The following is a 21,768-nucleotide window of genomic DNA, read 5'->3' on the forward strand; positions in this document are numbered from 1 at the left end:
ACCTTTTATTTACCCTTGCACTTAGGGAAAAGCAAATGCTCAATAAATATCTTAACTAATATCCATCCCCTTTTCTGCCCCAGTCCTGGGGCAGAGAAGCATGAGAAGCAGTATGGCTCAGTGGAAAGAGCACAGGCTTTGGAGTCAGAGGTCATGGGTTCAAATCCTGCCACTTGTCAGCTGTGTGACTTTAGGCAAGTCACTTCACGTCTCTGTGCCTCAGTTACCTCATCTGTAAAATGGGGATTAAGACTGTGAGCCCCCTGTGGGACAACCTGATCACCTTGTAACCTCCCCAGCACTTAGAACAGTACTTTGCCCATTGTAAGTGCTTAATAAATGCCATTATTATTATTATTATTACTGTTGGCCTATTTGTCATTACATTCCCACTGCTTTCTCTGTCGGTCATTTTGTTTCATCCTTAGGGCATTAAAATTGTCACCTACTAACATTTCTCGAGCTTCCTCCTGTTTAGATTTTGTTGCTTCTTTGGGACCATTAGAATTATGTTTAGTACAGTGCCAAATGCTCACAGTGCTCTGTATACTCTAAGTGTTCAACAAATACCGCAGCATAGAAATGATCCATTTACGGACAAATACCCCCATTTCACTCCTCTTGCCTTTGCATATAAGCTGCTAGGAGTAGAGTCCCATTTTTCATGCCACAGCATTTGATAAGTATACAACAGAGAAAATAACAATAGTAGGAACAGCTTTCAAAGTACATCACATTTGCACGTGATCACTTACAAAGCTATTTTCACATCTGTTGTCCCCACTAGACTCTAAGATCCTAGAGGGAAGGGATCATGTCTACCAATTCTATCATATCGTTCTCTCCCAAGAACTTAGTACTGTGATCTGCACATAATAAGCACTTAATAAATACCACTGATTAACTGATTGGGTCAGATGTTAGTTGAAGAGGGAAGGAAGACTGTTTCTCTCTGTTCTAGTTCACCCACTTCATAAAACATTCTTCCCTGAATCTACGCCATCTACATAACATCTTCATTGGTCCTTCACGGAGATACACTGTGCCATATGTTCAGTCCCAGAATCACTGTCACTACCCGTGTGCTATTTATGTGAGGCGAGACCTTGATCACGTTGACCAGTTAAGGTAAATGAGCTCCTTTGATTCAACAGTCCTACTCTACAATGGTCCCCTTTTCCAAGTATTTGAAGTAAAACCACATCAAACTGTCAAGTGCATTGTGATCTAAGAAGTTGAAGCTTTTTATTTTCAGGCCAATGAAATAATATAGAGCATTGATTTATGGAAATTTCTATACCAAAATCACAAAAAGTCAAAGCAGAATTCGGGGTCATCTTGTTACCAATTATTGGAAAATATCTACAGACAGCTAAAATTCACTCAATCCCCACAACATGTTATTGAAAACAGAAGATTTTCTTTAAAAATCTAGCACTTTCAAGTTCAGCTCATAGTCCTCTAAATATGCATTCATGAAAATTAACAGATTATTAAGTCATGAAAATGTTAATCACATAAATTTCCCTCAATAAATTACTTTCTCAGGGCTTTTACACCTAACTCATACAGCTATTAAGTCTTATCCAGACTGAATGATTTTACTATATTCCTGTACTCTGCTAACTCAAAACAAAAAGAAAAGGGATTTTTTATCACGGGTATGTATAAAAGTAGTTAATTTGTGACTATGTATAAAAATAGGTATAAATATTTATGAGCAGAAATTTCATTATTTAAATTAAGCTCTAAATTTTTCTGGTAACCCCAAGAAGAATGTCTGCTGTATAGGTTACAAATTAAGTTCAATTATTTTTCTCTTTTGCACTTGAATATAACTTACAGCTAAAGTCATTTAAAAGGGTTAACATCAACCTTAATTAAATATTAAAGTGTGCCTGTACCTGCTGCTATTGTTGCCCCTTCGAATAAGATATAACCTATTTTTTGACAAGTTTTCATCTTTCTCTGTGGAAGACGCTACATGAAACCAAATCAGTGGCAAAGAGGAGGGTAATGAATAATCTATTTCATATTCCAACAGTACCCAGAGCTCTGAGTGGAAAAAAAAATATTCAGTCAGATGATAGCAAGAGGCTACTGAGGTACCACATGATGCAGCTAGTGTTTAAATAATAATAATAAAAAAGCGATAAACAAATCATTAGCCCTTAACAGTTGCTTAATGCAATTTGTTAATGAACGTAATGGTGGGGACTAATAATGAAAGAAAATAAAAACGTCTAAACAGGCGCCAAGTTGCCAGTGATGCTCAATTATTTCCTTGTCAAGTTTTTATGATTTAATGAGGTCCTTTGGGACTGACGGCTGTCAGTCAGTCGTGACTTTTTGACACCATTACAACTTCAAATACAGCAGCAGGCAGGCTGTTTTCCTCGGATTTGAAATACTGAAATGATCTGACAGTTTTAAAGAAAAGATGTGCAAAAAAAAAAGGAGAAAGAGAAAGAGAGAAAGACAGTTGCCTTTTCTTTTCTTTTTTATGGGGCAGACAATCTCTGGATGCTGTTTGGTAATGAAAACCCAATCACTGAGGTCATTATCTGATGAGTTTTTTTTTTTTTTCAGAGCTGGAAGGTTTTTTTCCCCCTTCTATTTCTTTACTTAATGATAACCCTCAATGGGTTTGCCCCGCGTGGGATGGTCGAAGCTGCACAATTTTGTTCACCATTAATTTCAGCCTTTGAAGCTCAGTGCTCTGAAGCAGCAGCAAAGAAAACCCCCCACCAAGCTAGTTCCAAAATAAGACAATCCAGCCTGGCTTAAACAGAATAGCAAATGGACTTCCATCCAAGATATGAGAATTGACGTCAGTTACACAACATTTTCAGATAATTTCCCTCAATATATAACATTTAAAACTCTTTAAAACTTGAGTCTTTAAATAAATTGCTTTTGATTTTGGCTCAGGGTGGCAATAGTTTTATTTACTCTGTCAGTAAAACCGTTGGGCACACAATCTTTTACATGACAATCACTATTTTTAACAAAGGCTCACAACATTAGAAACATCTGATTCTTTCAGTTTTACTTTCTGTGAGAATTTTGAATTTTTTTTTTAACAGATCCTACATCTAACTTAAGATATAACAAGCTGGTTCAGGAGAACCTGGGAGTGACTTTTGGGTAAGGGCCAAAGGAACTGATTATTCCTACTTCAGGGCATTTGCTTCTTGTTTCCTTGGGCGCTTACCCACTGTCACACTAGAGGGTTGAGAGGACAGTTCAAATCTCATCTTTCCACACCTCCATGAAAACCAATCTGCCTTCGTGCATCAATGATTCATTACAGGAGAGGCCCAAAATGGAATAGGCGGGACTGAGATGTCTGCTTAACTTTCACAGCACCTCGATCCCAACAAGCACTGGTGCCTAAATTACATCTGAGAAAAAAGGAAAAAGTCAGACACCAATACAGGTGAAAGGCAAAAGCCGTTAATGGGGTGATACTGGCAGCCATGGTATTTCTTCTCGTTCCAGTCAAATGAGAACAGAAGGGCTACAGAAGCTCTAGCCACACTTTTGCGGCTCACAGATTTTGGATCCAGTAAACTATGACTATTTGGGGAAGACACAACCATGCATACGGTTTGGCTAGGAATGTTCCATTTGATGAAGCCACCAGGGAGTGGGATTATACTCTTGGTTGCTGCTAATGCTTCCAGGACGTGAACTGAACAGGACGTGACACTGGGTTTTCTCAATGGTTTGAGTCTTCATTAAAACTCAAAAAAACCAAATCTGATGGTGTGCTGGATCTCATAACCCTACAGGCAAATACATATAGGTCTATATTCCCTCTGCAAGTTCTCCCTTCCCCCAGTCTTATTCTCATACCATCATTACAAAAATAAAGGCTGTGGCCTTATTTACCCAATTCCAAAATATTTATTTGAAAAAAATGCCTGCTTAGACCTGTTCAGATACTCTATTTCTTTGGTGAATTTTCCCATAAGGATTTCATCTTAAACCGTGATAGCCTTCTTCTGAGTTGATAAAAATAAAAAAAGTTGTAGGATACATAGCAGTGTAAAAGAGGGAACGGACTTGCTTTCAGTGAATTGAAGCTTCCCAAATTCAAATTCTACTGAAAAGGGCATTACTGTACCTGCAATGAGTTTCCAACTTGTAATGAAACACTTTTGGCCTCAGCTGGAAGAATGACCTTTTCTAGAACAACTTTAAGCATGACTACATGTGAGCTAAGTTCTATCACAATTCATGACTACTTGGAAAACAATCATAAAGCCAATTATAGTTACGAATAAATAATCAGTTCAGAAAAGCTCTGATACACTTGTTAGACACAAAACTCAAACTACCCTTTTTTATTTTACACTAACCACTTTAAAGAAAATCAATAGAAAATCTGGGTAACATTTATTTAAAGCTCCACATCCCATAGGATGTCACATTTACAGTTATGTCGGAAATTTAACACTAATGGAATCCTGTTCTTTTGCTGAAATATTCATATTCTCTCTACATGCTGAAATGGATCTGAAGATAATCTTGTCAGACCTTTTACACATACAGGGCTGCTTTGGGCAGTACACATATTAAAAATGGAATGAAACAACGATTAACTAGGTTATGAATGTCCTGGTCAAAATTAAATGTGTAGGAACTGTCAGACGAGTAAATAACTGATCTCTCCGAATTCCTAGAGTGTGAAGAAATGTTTCTAACAGGCAGGAAAGCAAGTTAAGACAGATATTAATTAGACGATTTCAGTAAAAAAATATATTCAATAGAAAAACAGGGAGAGTGCTAAGTCAATTTACTGCACATCCGACAATAAATATCTGCCCTTCAAATCAACAAACTACTTAGATGTATTTGTTACATTTATTATGGCCCTTCATGAACCAGGCCTCCTCAATAGGAGAATGATTTACTTTCTTCATCATCTCATCTCTTCTTTCAGTGAATTCTTCAACATCACAGAAGGGTATATATGACAAGATAACTGTCAAATAGTTTGACATCCAACCTAGCCAACAGAAGCATAAAAAAACTCATCTCCCCTGCTCCCAACCACTTATCGTCTATATTTGCAGAGGCCAGGTGGAACTGGAGAAATTCCCATTTCCACATAGCTATCCTCCCCCGACCCCCATCACCCCATTAGTATCTTTAAAGACAAATATTAAACTTACCAAAATCATTCTTGTAAAGAAAAAACAAGAAAGGAATTCAATCCACATGCAATCAACGTTAGAAAATGTTTTTACCCTTCTTGCACCTAAGTTGAACAGCAGCAAAGGGTGGGGTGGGGAGGGGAAGAGGAAGGGGAACACTCTTTGTCAGTGCAAGAGAATGATTCATGTGACCACTTTGTCTTAATTACTTAGAACAAGGAGTTTCTTGCTGCTTATCAGGGAAGAGCAGGTCTATCAGTGTCCTCTGACAGACAAATAAATAGCCATCAGGATGGTGAAGACGACGACGACTGCCAGGACAACTATCAAAATCCGGTTCTGGATGATCCTAGAAAACAGCAAAGGAAAAGAGAAGACAATTCAAATGGAGAACATGGAGTCACATTTGGGAACGATAGAAAGGGTGAACTTGTCTAATCAAACAAGCAACAGGAACCCTAAAGATCTGAAAAGGGAAAAAGCTTTGCTGCTTTTTTTTTCCTTCCGCTTCATGCCAATCCAGTGGGATAGCCTGTCTTGGGCTATTGGCATTACAATGCGACATATACAAATGAATCAATTTACACCACTTGTAAACATGGAAGCACAACCAAGGAACAAAAAGGGTTTGCTGAAATCTGACCACAAGGCATTCTCCTGGGTGATTAGGGAACTTGGGAAATCTTCTCTTTTGAATCTATGGAGTGAGCCGCTACTCATATTCAAGGGATTTTCCTAGTAAGAAAAAATTCTAAGGCCACAGAAGACAGTAGAGCCCTTCGTGTCCAAAAAACAAAAAAAAAACCCCACAAACAAAAGAGAAAAGTAGAGAAGAAAGTTACAAAGAAGCAAGTGTCTAACTGTGAAGTTTATGTTGCAAAAGCCACTTCTGTCCTAGCACCCACTCAAGGGTACAAAGGAAATATTCTGTTGGGATGGTAGTAAAAATGGAAATCCACAATAGCACAAATATGCTGAGAAGTATAAACAGTATACCTAACACCTGGAATAAGAACATTTACTCAGTTTTCCTCATCTGCAGTTATTCTGCTTCTTCTGGAAATGTACTAGTAATACCATTCCTTAAGTGCTTACTGTGTGTAGAGCACAGGAGAATCAATCAATCAATCAATCAATCATAGTTATTGAGCACTTACTGTGGTCAGAGCACTGTACTAAGCACTTGGGAGAATATGACTATAAAAGAGTTGATGGACAAGTTCCGGGCCTTCAATGAGCTTACAGTCTAGAGAGGGAGAAACATCCCACCTAACAACAGAATCACAAATTCATATATGATTTAAGGAAGTTTCTGATTCTAATGTTTATTACACAATTTGTCATCACATCCTCAGAAAATAATACTTCCTGGAAACAGTCAGAGGGAACTTATGCGAAACATTCCTTCACATGCTGAATCTTGAGAACGCGATACAAATAGGGAGAAGTGACTCTTGCTTTTAAAAAAAAACCACAATGATATATGGGGTCAATTGAAGGCAGATTTCTAATTGCAACAGAAGGAAAATATCAAACACTCTCTGTCCTTCAGCAGAGGGCTCCTTCCTTAAATTTCATAATGATACGGAAAAGAGTTTTAACCCCCTTCCTGTCCCCTTCTGTCTCTCTCTCTATTTTACTTATCAGACTCTTCTATTCTGGATGAATTTATTTTGGGGTGTCCAAATATACGAAAAGGCAGTTTTCTCTAACTTTGACTTCTCCTTTTCACTCACACACTCCCTATTCTTCTAGTCTCTCCTCTCTCCACCTCCTAACCGCCCCCCGCCCCCCAAAAGTAAATGGATGGATGAAAACTGGCACATCAGACAAATACACTCCCTTGTGACACTCTAAAAGGACTAGCTCTCTATCCTCCTGACAGGTTACAAAATGATCACATTTGCTGACATGTCTTCCGCAAAACTGCTTTAGAGCTTGTGTCCACTTTTCTAACAGGAGATGAATGGCCTGCTTTGTCCTCATTTATCACTTAAGGCTCAGCTAAGATCTGTCTCGTTTATTTTTTCCTTCTTCACTATAAAGCTTCCAACACAACATTAATTCTTTTGTGATGACAGCTAATTCAGACATAACAGGCAATATTTACTCTGCAGACGTACTGCACTTCTCTCAAAAATATTTAATAGCCAAGCAAAGTGAAGTTAAAAATGAGTGTCGGTTGGTTTGGGCTTGTAAGGCCAATCAATTGAAAACCCCAACTGATTGTTTTTCTTTACTCCTTTGTGGTGGTGCAGAACTCTCTTCAAAACAAGACTGGATCACAAACAATTTCCCTAAATCTATGCTGGAACTAGAACTAGAACTTTGCTTAAGGTGTCAGCCTCATCAACTCTGAAGAGAAAATCAACAAAATTGAAACTCAGTGGTAAAATAGATTAAAAGCAGGAAAACGCTTAAAAATTCTGCCTTTAATATAGAGTAATACCCATTTAGACTAGCTTGGTTGACAATCATTTTGTTGTGGGTTGAGGGCCCCAAGGCATCCATGGCTAATTTACAGAGGATTAACTGTGTGTGAAACTTACTAATGCATATTTAGGAAAGCTGTGATTCTAGCAGACTGAGTGCTTAAACCATCAGACCATTTTGGGTCTTACTGAAGGGTCTTGCTATTTCAGAAAACTTTTAATTAGCTTTGGGGGGGTCATGAAGGCGGGGAGTGGAGGGGCAGAGGGATGGGGGACATCTTTAAGGAGGGAGCATGTAGGATAGGACTTGGGAGTGGCAAGGAAGACTTTGAAGACCAAATGAGATGAACTGATTTAGGGTCTCTTCAGGCTCTCTGGGCATCCCGGCTCAGAAGCTCCCATGCCTGGCTGGAGGCATGGAGATGAGCTCGGTTGGGACTCCAGCACAAAAAGGTGTGGGGATAAAACAACGGCATCCACACCTGTGGCTGAAAACTATGGAGTCAGCACCTAGACATCAGCACAAACAGGAACTGCCATTAAATAAACTTTCCTATGGTATTATTATATTTTAAATTCTCCAAAAGCATGACCTAGTGGAAAAAGCATGAGACTGAGAGTCAGAAAACCTGGGTTCTAATCCCAGCACTGTCAAAAGGCCTGTTGTGTTATCTTGGGTTACTTAACCTCCTTGTGCCTCAGTTTCCTTCTCTGTATTATTTAGATGGTGAGCCCCATTTGGGACAGGGACTGTCTCCATCCTGATTAACTTGTATCTATCCCAAGACTTAGAACAGTGCTTGACACATAGCAAGTGGTTAACAAATGCCCTAATAATAATAACCATAATAAAATGTAACTTGGGGATGACTCCAACTCTCTCTCTCCCCTAGATTCTGAATCCCATGTGGAATAGGGACTGTGTGACTATTAAGCTTTGGAGTAGAGTCAAGGTAGTCACACAGTCCCTATCTTGACTCTACTCCAAAGCTTAATGCGTGATCAGCACTTAATAAATACCATAACCATTAGGCACACTTTATTTCAACATTACCCAAGCACATAGTACAGTGCTCTGCACACAGTAAGCCCTCAATAAATACCATCGATTAACTGATTGATGCTAGTGAGAGAAGACAGTAGATAAGTAGGAGGGAGAGACCTGATTGAATACCTAAAAAGCCAATAGAAGTTTTCTGCTTGATGCAGAAAGAAATGGGTTTTTGAGGAGTGGAGGGACATGTGCAGAGTAACGTTTTAGAAAAATTTAGAAAAATTTTAGAAAAATTTAGAAAAATGACCTGGACGGCAGAGTGAATTACATGGACTAAATAGGGGGTAACTGGGGCAGAAAGACCAGTGAAGAGGCTGATACAGCAATCAAGCAGTCAAGCTTCCTTCAAGGCCCTACTGAGAGCTCCACCTCCTCCAGGAGGCCTTCCCAGACTAAGCCCCCTCCTTCCACTCACCCTCCTCCCCCACCCATCCCCCCCGCCTTACCTCCTTCCCACAGCATCTGTATATATTAGATATGTTAGTATGTATTTATTACTCTATTTTATTTGCACATATTTATTCTATTTATTTTATGTTGTTAATATGTTTTGTTTTGTTCTCTGTCTCCCCCTTCTAGACTGTGAGCCCACTGTTGGGTAGGGACCATCTCTATATGTTGCCAACTTGTACTTCCCAAGTGCTTAGTACAGTGCTCTGCACACAGTAAGCGCTCAATAAATACGATTGAATGAATGAATGAATGAAAGCTTGGTGAAGCAGCTGGGCAAGTGGTGGCTGTTTAAATGGAGGAAGGGATGGGTTCTAGGAATGTTGAGAGGTAAAAACTAACAGGATTTGGCAAAAGACTAAATATGCTAGTTGAAAAGAAGAGACAAGTAAGGGATAATCCCCAAATGGGGAGTATTGTGCTGTCAACTGTGATGGGAAAATCAGGGAGAAAAGGATTGTGGAGGGAAGAAGAGGAGCTCAGTTTGGAGCATTCTGGTTGAGGTACTGGTGGGAGATCTATGTAGAAGCTTCCTGAAGGCAGGAGGAAATAGGAGATTATAGCTATGGAGCCGGGTTTAGGCTAGTGAGGCAGTTTTGAGACGATTGTTCAGAAACGAAAATGAATTTCGAACCAGAACACCCACAGTGTCCCGCTGGTTCAGCTGGGCTGGCTGAGTAACATGATGATGTCCCGGGCTGGACCAGAAGCCAAGTGCTCCAGCCTCCAGGATGTTGAAGCTATAGGAGAGGGTGAGATTCCCTAGATGTGAGGCTCCAGAACAGTCTTGAGGGATACCAAGCACTAGGGGATAAGAGACAGAGCTGGATCAATCAAAACTATTTATTCATTCACTCATATTTAATGAGCACTTACTGTGTGCAAAGGACTGTACTAGGTGCTTGGGAGAGTACAATTTAACAACAAACAGACCCATTTCTTGCCCACAAGGAGCTGAGAGCTTAACTGCATGCAGAGTCAGTCAGTCAGTCAACGTTGTTGGGTCTGGACCGTCTCTATATGTTGCCGACTTGTACTTCCCAAGCGCTTAGTACAGTGCTCTGCACACAGTAAGTGCTCAATAAATACAATTGAATGAATGAATGAATTTATTGAGTGCTTCCCGTGTGCAGAGAGCATTGTACGAGGCGCTTGGGAGAGTCAATATAACAATATAACAGAGTCGGTAGATAAATTCCCTGCCCACAATGAGCTTACTGTCTAGAGTGGGAAACAGACATTAATATAAATAAATAAATTATGGATATGTACATAAGTGCTATGGCACTGGGGGGCAGGGCAGTGAATAAAAGGGGAAAATCAGGATGATGCAGAAGGGAGTGGGAGAAGAGGAAATTAGGGCTTAGTCAGGGAAGGCCCCTGGAAGGAGATGTGCCTTCAGTAAGGCTGTATGGGCAGGGAATACAACTTATTAGTGTTGTACTGCACTCTCCGAAGTGCTTAGTACAGTGCTCTGCACACAGTAAGCACTCAAAAAATACTATTGAATGAATAAATGAAGGTGGGGAGGGTGACAGGCGGTCGGATATGAGGGCGTTCCAGGCTAGAGGCAGGACGTGGGAGAGAGACAGGTACTGTACTAAGAGTTTGGAACTGTACAATAACATGAGTATACACGACCCCTGCCCTCATGGGAGTGGGAACCAGGAGAATCAGCACAACTGAACCAATGGTAAACAATTTGGAAGACTGGAAAGTCAAAAGCAATCTAAGAATGAAGATGGCTCTCGAGAAACTAGGGTGGGCAGAAGGACTGAATGATACAGGTCACGTTGGATCCTATTTTCTTCTGACCAAACCAGGGTCCTAATTTCTGCCCATTTCAGAGCTCCAAAGTCATTAGGCTGGGCCCACCCTTCTGCAGTTAATCAATCAATCAATCAATCGTATTTATTGAGCACTTACTGTGTGCAGAGCACTGTACTAAGCGCTCTATTGAGTGCAGTTAAGCACTTAGTAAAGTGCCCTGCACACAGTAAGCACTCAATTAATAAGATTGAATGAATGAATGAATGAATGAATGAGGAAAGAATTCTTGAGAGGAAAGGGGCCCTTAAGCGATAAAGAACAGTCAAGAGAGCTCCCAGAGCTAAAACAATGGTTGGCATTGGCAGGACCCATCTGTAGAAGAGTCTACAGTCCTGTCACAGCCAGGCACTGCCAGTGGGCTTTGCTATAGGCAAAACAGCAAGGAATTTCAAGTGGGGAGAGAATGATATCAAGGAGAGGAAGAGGGTTCACGGTGACAGTGAGCCCCTGGGAAAGTATAAGGTCAAAATGGCAGGCACAGAGTGTGATTAGATCCTAACTTTTCCCTGTTACCTTAAAGTCAATACAATATGCCAAAGAGGAACCCAAATCCCTCTTTGAAATATGCAAAGTGTGTTTACAAGATAAATAATTTAAGAAAGAATATTCACTTGAAAGAAAACACCCATTCAAACAGCCTGGCTAAAATGCCTTAAGGCAAAAACTTGGGTATTTGCATGCTGCATTCTATTAACAGCACACTGTTGCTTTAAAAGAATGCATAGCCAAATTAAAAGGAATGTGTGACTGCAACATCAAGGATTCTCCAAGTTTACATTATGAATCAGAGCGCTGTTGATACAAGATGAATTAACCATTTATTTGATGTAAGCTTATGGCTGAGCTCAGAAAGTACTGCTGAAAATACGAATGGGTCTATTAAATGAGTGAGCTGCTAATTTTTCCATTGCTCATTCCCTCCCAGCCTCCTCCTCCTCCGCGAAACAAAATAAACAAGGTTATGCCTACTGGGAGAGAAAATCTTGTCTGGTTTGGAAAAGCAGCAACAAATAACAATAGTGTACAACTTTCAAGAATTTTAGCAGAGTTTCATCAAACGGGGAAACAACCTGAGGCAAGGGTCCAAGCACTCTCCCTCTATTGTATTCTCCTAATGTTTAGCACCATGCTGTGCAGTAGAGTGTGCAGTAGCAATCGATAACTACTATTGATCAGAGATTTGGAAATATTACCACACAATTTGGAATGTCAACTAGGTGGTTCTAGTTTACTGCATCAAATTGCATCAGATTTCTCAGATCTGTCAAACGTTTCTTCTCTCTCCCTCTCCCCACAACCTGGGTTTCTTTCCTTTGTTTTGAAAGCCTTGTCAACACCCAGCCTCTGACACCTATCCAAGGGGCTGCCTCCTCAACTGAAGCCAAGTTCAACTCTACTCGGATAAATAAGTACTCAGTATTCTTCCCTTTTTTATGAAATTTAAGCACTTACTGTGTTCCAGGAACTGTAATAAGCACTGCGGTAGATAAAAGCTAATCAGCCTGGACACAGTCCATATCCCACTTGGGGCTCAAGGTCTTAATCCCTATTTTACAAATGAGGGAACTGAGGCATAGAGAAGTTAAGTGACTTGCCCAGGTCACACAGCCAACAAGTTGCAGAATTAGAACTCAGGTCCTTCAGACTCCCAGGCCTGTGTTCTTTCTACAAGGCCACGCTTCTTCCGTGTACTTGACATGTCTCTAGCGATTCACTTCACATGGGCACACTAAATCCAATGGCCCAAGAGCAAGTTTTTAATCTACTTCTACTGCCCCTACCTCCTTCAACCCTTTGTCTTGTTGACCTTGCAATTTTTTTATTGTTATTTGTTAAGTGTTTACTATGTGCCAGACATAGTTCTAAGCACTGAGGTGGATTCAAGGTTAACCGTAAACTCCCCCTAGACTGTAAACTTGTTGTGGGTAGGGAATGTATCTGTTTATTGTTGAAATGTACTCTCCCAAGTGCTTGGTACAGTGCTCTAGACACAGTAAGAGCTCAATAAATATGATGGAATGAATGAATTGAATGAGTTCAGCACAGTCCCTGTCTCACATAGGGCTCACAGTCTTAATCCCCATTTTATAGCTGAGGTAACTGAGGCACAGAGAAGTTAAGTGACTTGCCGAAGGTCACACAGCTGACAAAGTGGCAGAGCTGGGAGTAGAACCCAGGTCCTTCTGACTCCCAGGCCCGTGCTCTATTCACTAGGCCATGCTGCTTCTCTTTTAATAATAATAATAATAATAATAATGGTATTTGTTAAGCACTTACTATGTGCCAAGCACTGTTCTAAGTGCTGAGGTAGATGCAAGGTTGTCAGGTTGTCCCACATGGGACTCACAATTCACAATTAATCTCCAATTTCCAGATGAGGTAATTGAGGCACAGAAGTTAAGCGACTTGCCCAAAGTCACACGGCTGATAAGTGGTGGACCCAGGATTAGAACCCACAACCTCTGACTCCCAAGTCCGTGCTCCTTCCACTGAGCCACGCTGCTTCTCTTTTCTATCATGTGATTTTCTATCATGCCAGCTGCTCAATGAATACCACCGATTGATTTTTTGCATTGAGTCGCTTCAATCTCAACACACAACCCAGTATTGCATACACAACCCTGCATTTAGCTCTTCTGACTTAGCAATTCTACATATAGACATGAGACAACTTCAGAATACACTATTACCAACAGTACATTAAGCATGCCAGTGGTGTTGAACCCTTTTCAAAAAATTGCATTCATTAGTTGGGAAGTGCGTGACACCTATATAGGTTCACCCTGGTGTCTTGTACATGCCTTATTGTCTGACTGACCAGCAGTGAATAATGATGCCTTTTTATTAGGGTTTGAAGGCACCATAAAAATTGTCATGAAAATTAGCAATCACGGTAACACATTATAAGCTTTGAGACACAAATGTGTGAAAGCACACACCTTTCTGGATGCTCACCTGAAACAACAAGCATCGTAAAAAACACATCACTTACACTCCAACATAAACTCAACTCTGGTTCTTATATAAATACTTACAAATAAGTACCATGGGCCTCACCTCATTAGCATAACCAAATATTCTTTTTTTTTTTTTTTTTTGCAAAGGTGTGTAGACACTAGGCTACCTTCAGACCTGCCGTTGGGCTGCTATAGTGAAGCAGTAGAGGTTAATTTCTGCAGTGTTTGCAGAGCGTATTGGAACAAGTATATATGCCAACTCAATCACTCCAACTAGTGAAAAGTCTGGGGACAAAGAGGTTGTTTTCTCTTTCACAGTTATGGCTCCAGATTGTGAGGATCATTGTAAGATTTTCCCTGCTGGCAGTACAAGGTGGTCTATCCAGTCTGCCCTTTAATGTGGGCACTGTACGTGACACCTCCTTTAATCAACCAATCAATGGCACTGAGTGCATACTATGTGCAGAGCACTGCATGGAACACTTGGGAGAGTACAAATCAATAGAGTAGGTAGACATGAGCCCTCTCTACCAACACTTTGCAGTCTACGGGGAGTGGGGGGGAGAGACATTGAAACATAAAGGGAAATAGCAACTACAGATAGAGGCAATGGCATGGTATAAGGATATGCACAAAAATACTATAGGGCTGAAGGTGGGTGAATATCAAGTGTCTGAAGGGCACAGATCCAAGTGCATAGGTGAGGCAAAAGGGAAAGCAAGTAGGAAAAATGAGGGTGTACTTGGAGTACTCTTCTTGGAGGAGATATGATTTTAAAATGATTTGAAGGGAAGAAGAGTGCTGTCCAACAGTTAAGAAGGGGTACGGAGTTTCAGGTCAGAGAGAGGACACAGATAATGGGTAGTGAGTAAGACAGATGAGATGGAGATATGGTGAGTAGGATGGTGAGAGCTGATTGAATGCCTTAAAGCTAATGGCAAGGAGCTTCTGTTTGATGCACAGGTGGATGAGCAACTACTGGATGTTTCAGGAGTGGGGAGACATGCACTAAACTTTTTTTAGAAAAACGATCCAGGCAGAAGGGTGAAATATGGTCTGGAGTGGGGAGAGACAAGAGGCAGAGAGGTCAGAGAGGAGGCTGTTGTAGCATTCAAGGTGAGAAACGATAAGCGCTTGGGTCAGCACAGTAGCCATTTGGAGGGAGAGGAAAAGTTGGATTCTAGAGATTTTGTGAAGGTAGAACCGATAGTATTGGCGACAGACTGAATATGTGGGTTGAAAGAGAGAGATGAGTTGAGGATAATGCCAAGGTTACAGGGTTGTGAGACAGGGAGGATGGTAGTATCTTCTGACTGATGGGAAAGACATGGGGAGGATAGGATTTGGGTGGGAAGATGACATGTTAAGCTTGAGAGGCCTTACTCTTCCCACCCTCAAGTGGGCAGCAGGACAGAGAGGGGATGAAAGCGAGAGGCAGGGCAGGCTAGCAGATGAGATGTAGCCCCAGGGGCACACAGTGGCCACAAAGTGTCTCTCTCCCAGCAGTCAAGCCCTGTCTCTACAACTGTTCTTTCAGGTGTGGGGCCCAGGTGGTTGTTGGGTTGAGAAGCTTCTGGAGGTGGAACTTGGAGGAGGATGAGGCCTGAATTGTGCAAATGGGAGGTGAACAGGGGCCATGAGGTGATAAGCTGAAGATGGGGTCAAGGTAGAGCGAGGGACAGGTGAGGAAAGAGAAAGAAAAAGAGGGGAGAGGAAGGGAAAAGGAAATGATTCTACATATCCAGCCCTCAGTGACTGTTTCTCTGACTCTTGCTGTGTGTGTTCTCTCTGCCACTATATCTAACTTTACCTTTCTGACTCTCTTTTCTCTCTGTAGATCATTGACTTTACCCCTAGACATCCCACACTTTGCTCTGATCATTTGTCATCCTAATGCTCAACATGAAAATTGGCTTCCCTGGATCTGTGGGCTATGATTTTGTCAACACTTGCCAGGCAAGCATGAAACCAGTGGGACTTCATTGTCTTCCTATGTGGCCTGAACTGGGGATTTGTATTGGAAATGAACTGCCAAGTGAACTTGGTGATTCCCTGGCATGACTCTATCCCCTCAGGCTTTGATACTTAGTCGTCATTCCGGTCCCATTTCTGTTTTCAATCAATCAATCAGCATATGAAGCCCCTCATGGATGTAGAACTACCGCACTGAGCGGTGGCACAGACCCTGCCCACTAAGAGTTTTCACTGGGATGATGAAGAATCAGGAAGACTGAGATGGAAAAGTGGCCCAACAATCAAAAATGGTAATAACACCTAAGATAAAAGCCATCATTTGTTATGCACCCATAATCGTGGCTTTGCCATGGTGACCTCAGGCAAGTTGCTCTATGACTTCCTGCTGTTTCTGTTTCCTCCTCAATAAAATGAGACTGTTACTACTCACCTACCCCAGGGGGTGGAGGAGGATTAACTAATGAAAGATTGTAAAGGCTTTGAAAACATAAAATCTTTTTAATGCTAATGCTACTATTGAAGGGAACCAAAAAGAAAATGTCAATTCCAGAAAGGTAAGACACCCAGAATGTCTCAGCCCCTTAAATGGTTGACAAGGAGCAGGATGCCTTTAGTGGACCAACCGTGGGTGAAGAGTGTTTTTCATAAAGGAAGACCAAATCATTTTTCTTTTTAAATTACGGCACTTGTTGAGTGCTTACTTGTCAAACATGTTCTAAGTGCTTGGGTAGATACAAGTTAAATCAGTCCCTGTCGCATAAGGGCTCACAGTCTAAGTAGGAAGGAGAACCGGTACTGAATTCCCAATTTGCAGCTGAGGAAACTGAGGCACAGACAATTTACGGGACTTGCCCAAGTTCTCAGAGCAGGCAAATTGTGGAGCTGGGAGTAGAACCCAGGTCCTCTGGCTCCCAGGCCCAGGTTTTAACCATTAAACTACACTGCTCCCAAATATGGTAATTTTTTTCCCCCTCAGATTGGCTCTGTCTTTTGAGTAGCTAAATAAACCCAAGTAATATTGATCTACAGGAACAGTTGGGAACATAACATCAGAAAATGATGGGACATGCTGGGAATTCTGTCAATAGGTAGCTTCGTCTACAGGCACCGGAAAATATGATGGGTTTTGATCACTAATATGTAACTGAATTGGCTTTTAAGTTCCTAGAATGCAAATTATCTTTTAACTTCCGACTATGCAAATCATACTTAAATATATCAACCATGGCTATTTCCTACAGAAGAATCATAGAGCTATAATCTCACGATGGAGAAAGTCAATCACTGCAGGTCACCAGGCAATTAGTGACTGGGACAGGAGCTGACTGTCCCTTTATCAATCCTGCTCCACAGCTTCCAGTCTCTGGGGCAGGCAGAGGTGCGGGAAGTGGAGGTGGTGCCCGCTCCTGGTTTGAGGATAGTTCGAAGGAAGTACACAATCTGGGAAGCCATGGATGAAAGGGAAGGGGACTTCAAATTGTGGTCCCAAAAATGGGAAGGGGATGGTTGGCAGATGGTCAGGGGTCAATGGAAGGGAATGGGCTGAGGGAGTTCCCTGGCTTTACGGAGCTCTCTGGCTCTTGGCCCTCATCTTTGCTCCCTGCTCTTCCAGCTGCCTAGAGCAAGAGGGGGATGAAGGGAGCTATGGTGTTGGTTTCCAGAGGCCCAACTGCTCACCATTGGTTGCTTCCTTGGTCGACTCAAAGTGACCATCACCTAACTGTGGGAGAACAAGGCAGATGTGGCCATAGAAATACATGCCCCCCGTTTGTGTTCTGTACTTGCACCCAGCCCCTTCCCAAACTCCAGGCTATGTGCAAAACTGGTTCCAGGATTCCTAAGGAGAGTTCATTCATTCAGTCATATTTATTGAGCACTTACAGTGCTCAGAGCACTGTACTAGGCGCTTGGGAGCGTCCCAAATAACAAGGTACAGACACATTCCCAACAGTACTTCTTCATTTCCTGGTACTTAGCTGCAGGGAGACAGAGATATACCCTCAGGAAGAAGACAGAGAATTTGGGAATTTGCTGGTTGTCAGAAGTGATTCCAGAAAGATGTCACTTACCCTGTTCTTTAGAATGTCCTAAGTATAAGATGAAACCATCTCTCTTGGTAATTCATCAATGGGCTTGGTAAATTAGTTTAGTAAGGGATCTGAGGTCAGCTATAAAGTAGTGTTTCAGATGTCACCTACCCTGTTCTTTAAAATGTCCAAAGGATAAGATACATCAGTCTCTCTTGGTAACTCATCAATGGGCTTGGTAAATTACTTTGGTAAGGGAAGTTAGGTCAGCTATAAAGAAATGTTTCAGGACCGGTTACACAGAAAACAAATATTTTTTGGAAAGACAGGGCATGCACTTCAAAGATAAATACTTGGAAGTGCTATGCATTTATTGGGTAGTTAATAAACACTAATGGCAAATATTTCTGAAATCTTCTCTTTATTCAGCATCGCTGAATAAATATTTACTTATTCACATTGTTTTTCATATGTTCCCAGTCTCTAGCATTGGGGTGACCTGATAGCATGTTCAGAAGCCCTTTAGCCAAATATGCATACTATAGTACATACTATATGTAGTAACTGCTAAAGATACTTTATCATCATCAATAGTATGGTCCTTGGTAACACAAATAGACTGAGTCCCCACCCTCGAGGAGTTTACAATTGAATGCATTCATCTATGCATTACTCAGATGGAGTCATCTGATCATCCTATATCTTCCCCAGCACTTAGAACAGTGCTTGACATATTGTAAGTGCTCAGACACCATAATTATGATTGCATCGTATAACATTTTCATCTACTTACACAGTTCAGTGATAACTATTCCTCAGCCATGCTGACTGATTTTATGAAATTTTACTTGCCTTTGTAAGAGACTGTTGATAACCTCACTGTTGATAACCAATGGAGAGAGCATAATCTAGTGCACGCTTCTCAACCTGCATGCCCCTGAGGCCCTGTAGAATCTTGGGCAAGACAGAATCATGTGAGTGAGATGAGAGGAGTAGGGGCCCTGCCTGAGAAGAGCTCTGGAGCACTGGTCTGGTGGAGTGATTTATAGCCTCATTTTCAAATAACTTTATTACATTTTTAAACTATTTTTATTTGCAGGATAGGTAGGATGGAGTTCTGATTAGTCTGAGAAGAATGCACCATTAGTTCTGCCATAAAACATGCTTTCACTCTGCATTTTTCTCAGAACGTGAGAATTAAGGAACATCCTTCTGACAATCCGTGTCTGTCTGGAGAGAAGGTGATGTTGGGAAAGAAGAAACAGTTGTAAATCTTAGGGTGGCTTCAGACCAAGGGTGTGAACAACAGAGGTCTTCAAGAATACCACCCCCTCCAGCACTTAGAACAGTGCTTTGCACATAGTAAGCACTTAATAAATGCCATCATTATTAATAATACAAGAGAACTCACTCTATTTAGAAATGTACTAAAGTAGTGGGTCAACTGGTTGAGACTGAGTAATGACTATCAGTCACTTGTTTCACTCACATTAAATAATGCCATGCACCCTGTAGACACTCAGTACACGTAACAGAATCACATTGAACATATAATTCTGGGTTGTTTGAATTTGCCAAAACTTTAAGGTGGTGGTGGTAGCATTACCAAGGAGATATATGCATATTCAACACACAATCAAATCTGTCCTGCCAGACATTAGGATTTTTATTTCCAGTGAGTGGCTGGATCCAGGGACTTGCTCTGGATGGGGGAAGTGATTTTTAAGGGCATAAATACTGAAATATACTCCTTAACATCCCCTCAAACAAACCCCCTCTGCCACCCCCACCCCCACCATCCTGACAGATGCATTTTTATGGCCCACTATTGACAGGTGTTGACTTAATCTGGCCTTCAGGTAAAATGTTTCATCTATTCCTCAAGGAGAATTTGATCAAATTCTAATTAGAGAAGCAGCATGGCTGAATGAAAAGAGCCTGGGCTTGGGAGTCAGAATGTCATGAGTTCTAATCCCGGCTCCACCACATGTCTGCTGTGTGACCTTGGGCAAGTCACTTCACTTCTCTGGGCCTCAATTACCTCATCTGTAAAATGGGGATTAAGACTGTGAGCCCCACGTGGGACAACCTGATCACTTCGTATCTCCTCCAGCGCACAATGCTTTGCACATAGTAAGTGCTTAACAAATGCCATTATTATGATTATTATTATTATTATCTAATGGACTATACATGCTAGAGTTTTAGGACTGTTCAGGAAGACTATTTTTAGGAGGAAGCTACATCATCTGGAGATGTTAATTCACCTTGGCAATTGTGAGCAGGGAATGTGTCTACCAACTCTGTTATACTGTACTCTCCCAAACATTTAGTACAGTGTCCTGCACTCAGTAAGTGTTTAATAAATATGACTGATTGATCAAGATGCTTGTTACAAATTGGCAACCTCCCCCCAAAATCATGAGGAAAATGGGTAATGTCCAAAGTTTGGCCCTTTAGACACTGGCTTTTTCCAGGTCACCAGACCTCTTCAGAGTCTCCAAAAGACTTGAAAATGGACATTTTCACAAAGAGGAAGAATCAGGAGCAATCTGAAATAACATCCATTATCTCATCATTAAAAATTGAGAGTTTCCTTTAGTACATAGCCTATGAAATATCATGAAGACATCTTGAAACCAAAAGGGACAATTTTTGGAAATGCAGTTCTTTTTATAGAAGTGCTTCTATAGAGTGGGACAACTGAAAATTACATCTGGAGATTTTATAAAGTAGTTTAATGTTGTATTATGTCACATTGAGAAAGGAAATTATCTGTCAATCAATGAACCAATGGCAATTATTGAGCACTTAACTGTGCAGAGCACTGCATTAAGTGTTTGGAAGAGGGTTGATATACACAATCCCTGTCTTCCAGGTGTTTACAACCTAGTGGTTGTTCATGGTGGTGGTGTGTGTTTGTGTATGTGTGTGTGTGTGGGGGGGGTAGACTCTAAAGCAAATTACAAAACAAAGGGAGGCAACAATGTCTAAATACATATCTGTAAATGCTATAGGGGGAAGGGAGAGGGTGACAATAGCTATTTTGTCTAAGGCCAATTTTGTCAAAGACCAATTTTTATGCAGAATGAATGGCATTTAACAGGACCAAGATAAATCTGAGGGTGGAAAACTGCAGAATTGTATTTTTGGCATCATGGTCATGATACTTTCATTCAGAAAGTTTACAGTGGTCTTTATAACATTGCTCCTTTATGGTTAAACCTTAATGCATCAATTAGCAATTGTTCCTCAAATGATTACCCTGAATTCTGCCATACTTTATGACCTTCCTTGAATGATAGAAAAGCCCAATTTTGTGTGTATATATTTGGTTTTCAGATGCTCCAATGAAAGGAAAACAATCATAGCTAAGGCCATTTGTGAGATGGCTCTAAAAGAACCTACTCGGAGACAGATAAAAATAATGAGAATCTTTCTGTCAGGAAAGATTTAGAAAATATCACTAGCATTATTAAAATTTAATTTTTTACTCGGCTTTTTGGTTCCCCCTTTTCCAGTGATAATGAGCCGAATGCACACCTCCACATCTCTAGTACTTGTTTTGGGCAATAAATTCAGCCTTCCAGTCTGAAGACATTTCAGACAACAGTTTTGACTGCTATAGGCTTATTTTTCAACCTGGTTTGTGCTTTGAGGCTTCCTTTAAAAACTAGTTCATAAGATAATTTTCCACAAGGCCAGTGGAACTAATAAAAATCAATTTTTGCCCAACTGGTTCAGAGAAATCCTGGGAATAGCCAAGGCAGAACCGCAAAAAGAAAAAATGATCAATGTATTCACTAATGGTTTGCCAGATAGAGAGCTATCAAATTAGCTGACAGGAGACCCTTGGCTGTAGTGTGTTATTTTCTTTTCAGC

General features: G+C 41.0%; 1 protein-coding gene across 4 annotated transcripts in view; it reads right to left on the bottom strand.

The window, feature by feature from the left end:
• Window positions 1-1,216: 1,216 nt before the first annotated feature.
• VTI1A (vesicle transport through interaction with t-SNAREs 1A) overlaps window positions 1,217-21,768 on the bottom strand; it is a 318,622-nt gene continuing 298,070 nt past the window's right edge. For all 4 annotated transcript variants that reach the window (XM_038757901.1, XM_038757903.1, XM_038757900.1 and 1 more), the window contains one exon: window positions 1,217-5,511. In XM_038757901.1, coding sequence (XP_038613829.1) covers window positions 5,418-5,511 — 94 coding nt within the window. In that variant the 3' untranslated portion in view covers window positions 1,217-5,417. The remainder of the gene's footprint in view (window positions 5,512-21,768) is intronic.

The sequence above is a fragment of the Tachyglossus aculeatus genome, chromosome 16 (genome assembly GCF_015852505.1).
Source record: "Tachyglossus aculeatus isolate mTacAcu1 chromosome 16, mTacAcu1.pri, whole genome shotgun sequence".
NCBI classification, from domain to species: domain Eukaryota; kingdom Metazoa; phylum Chordata; class Mammalia; order Monotremata; family Tachyglossidae; genus Tachyglossus; species Tachyglossus aculeatus.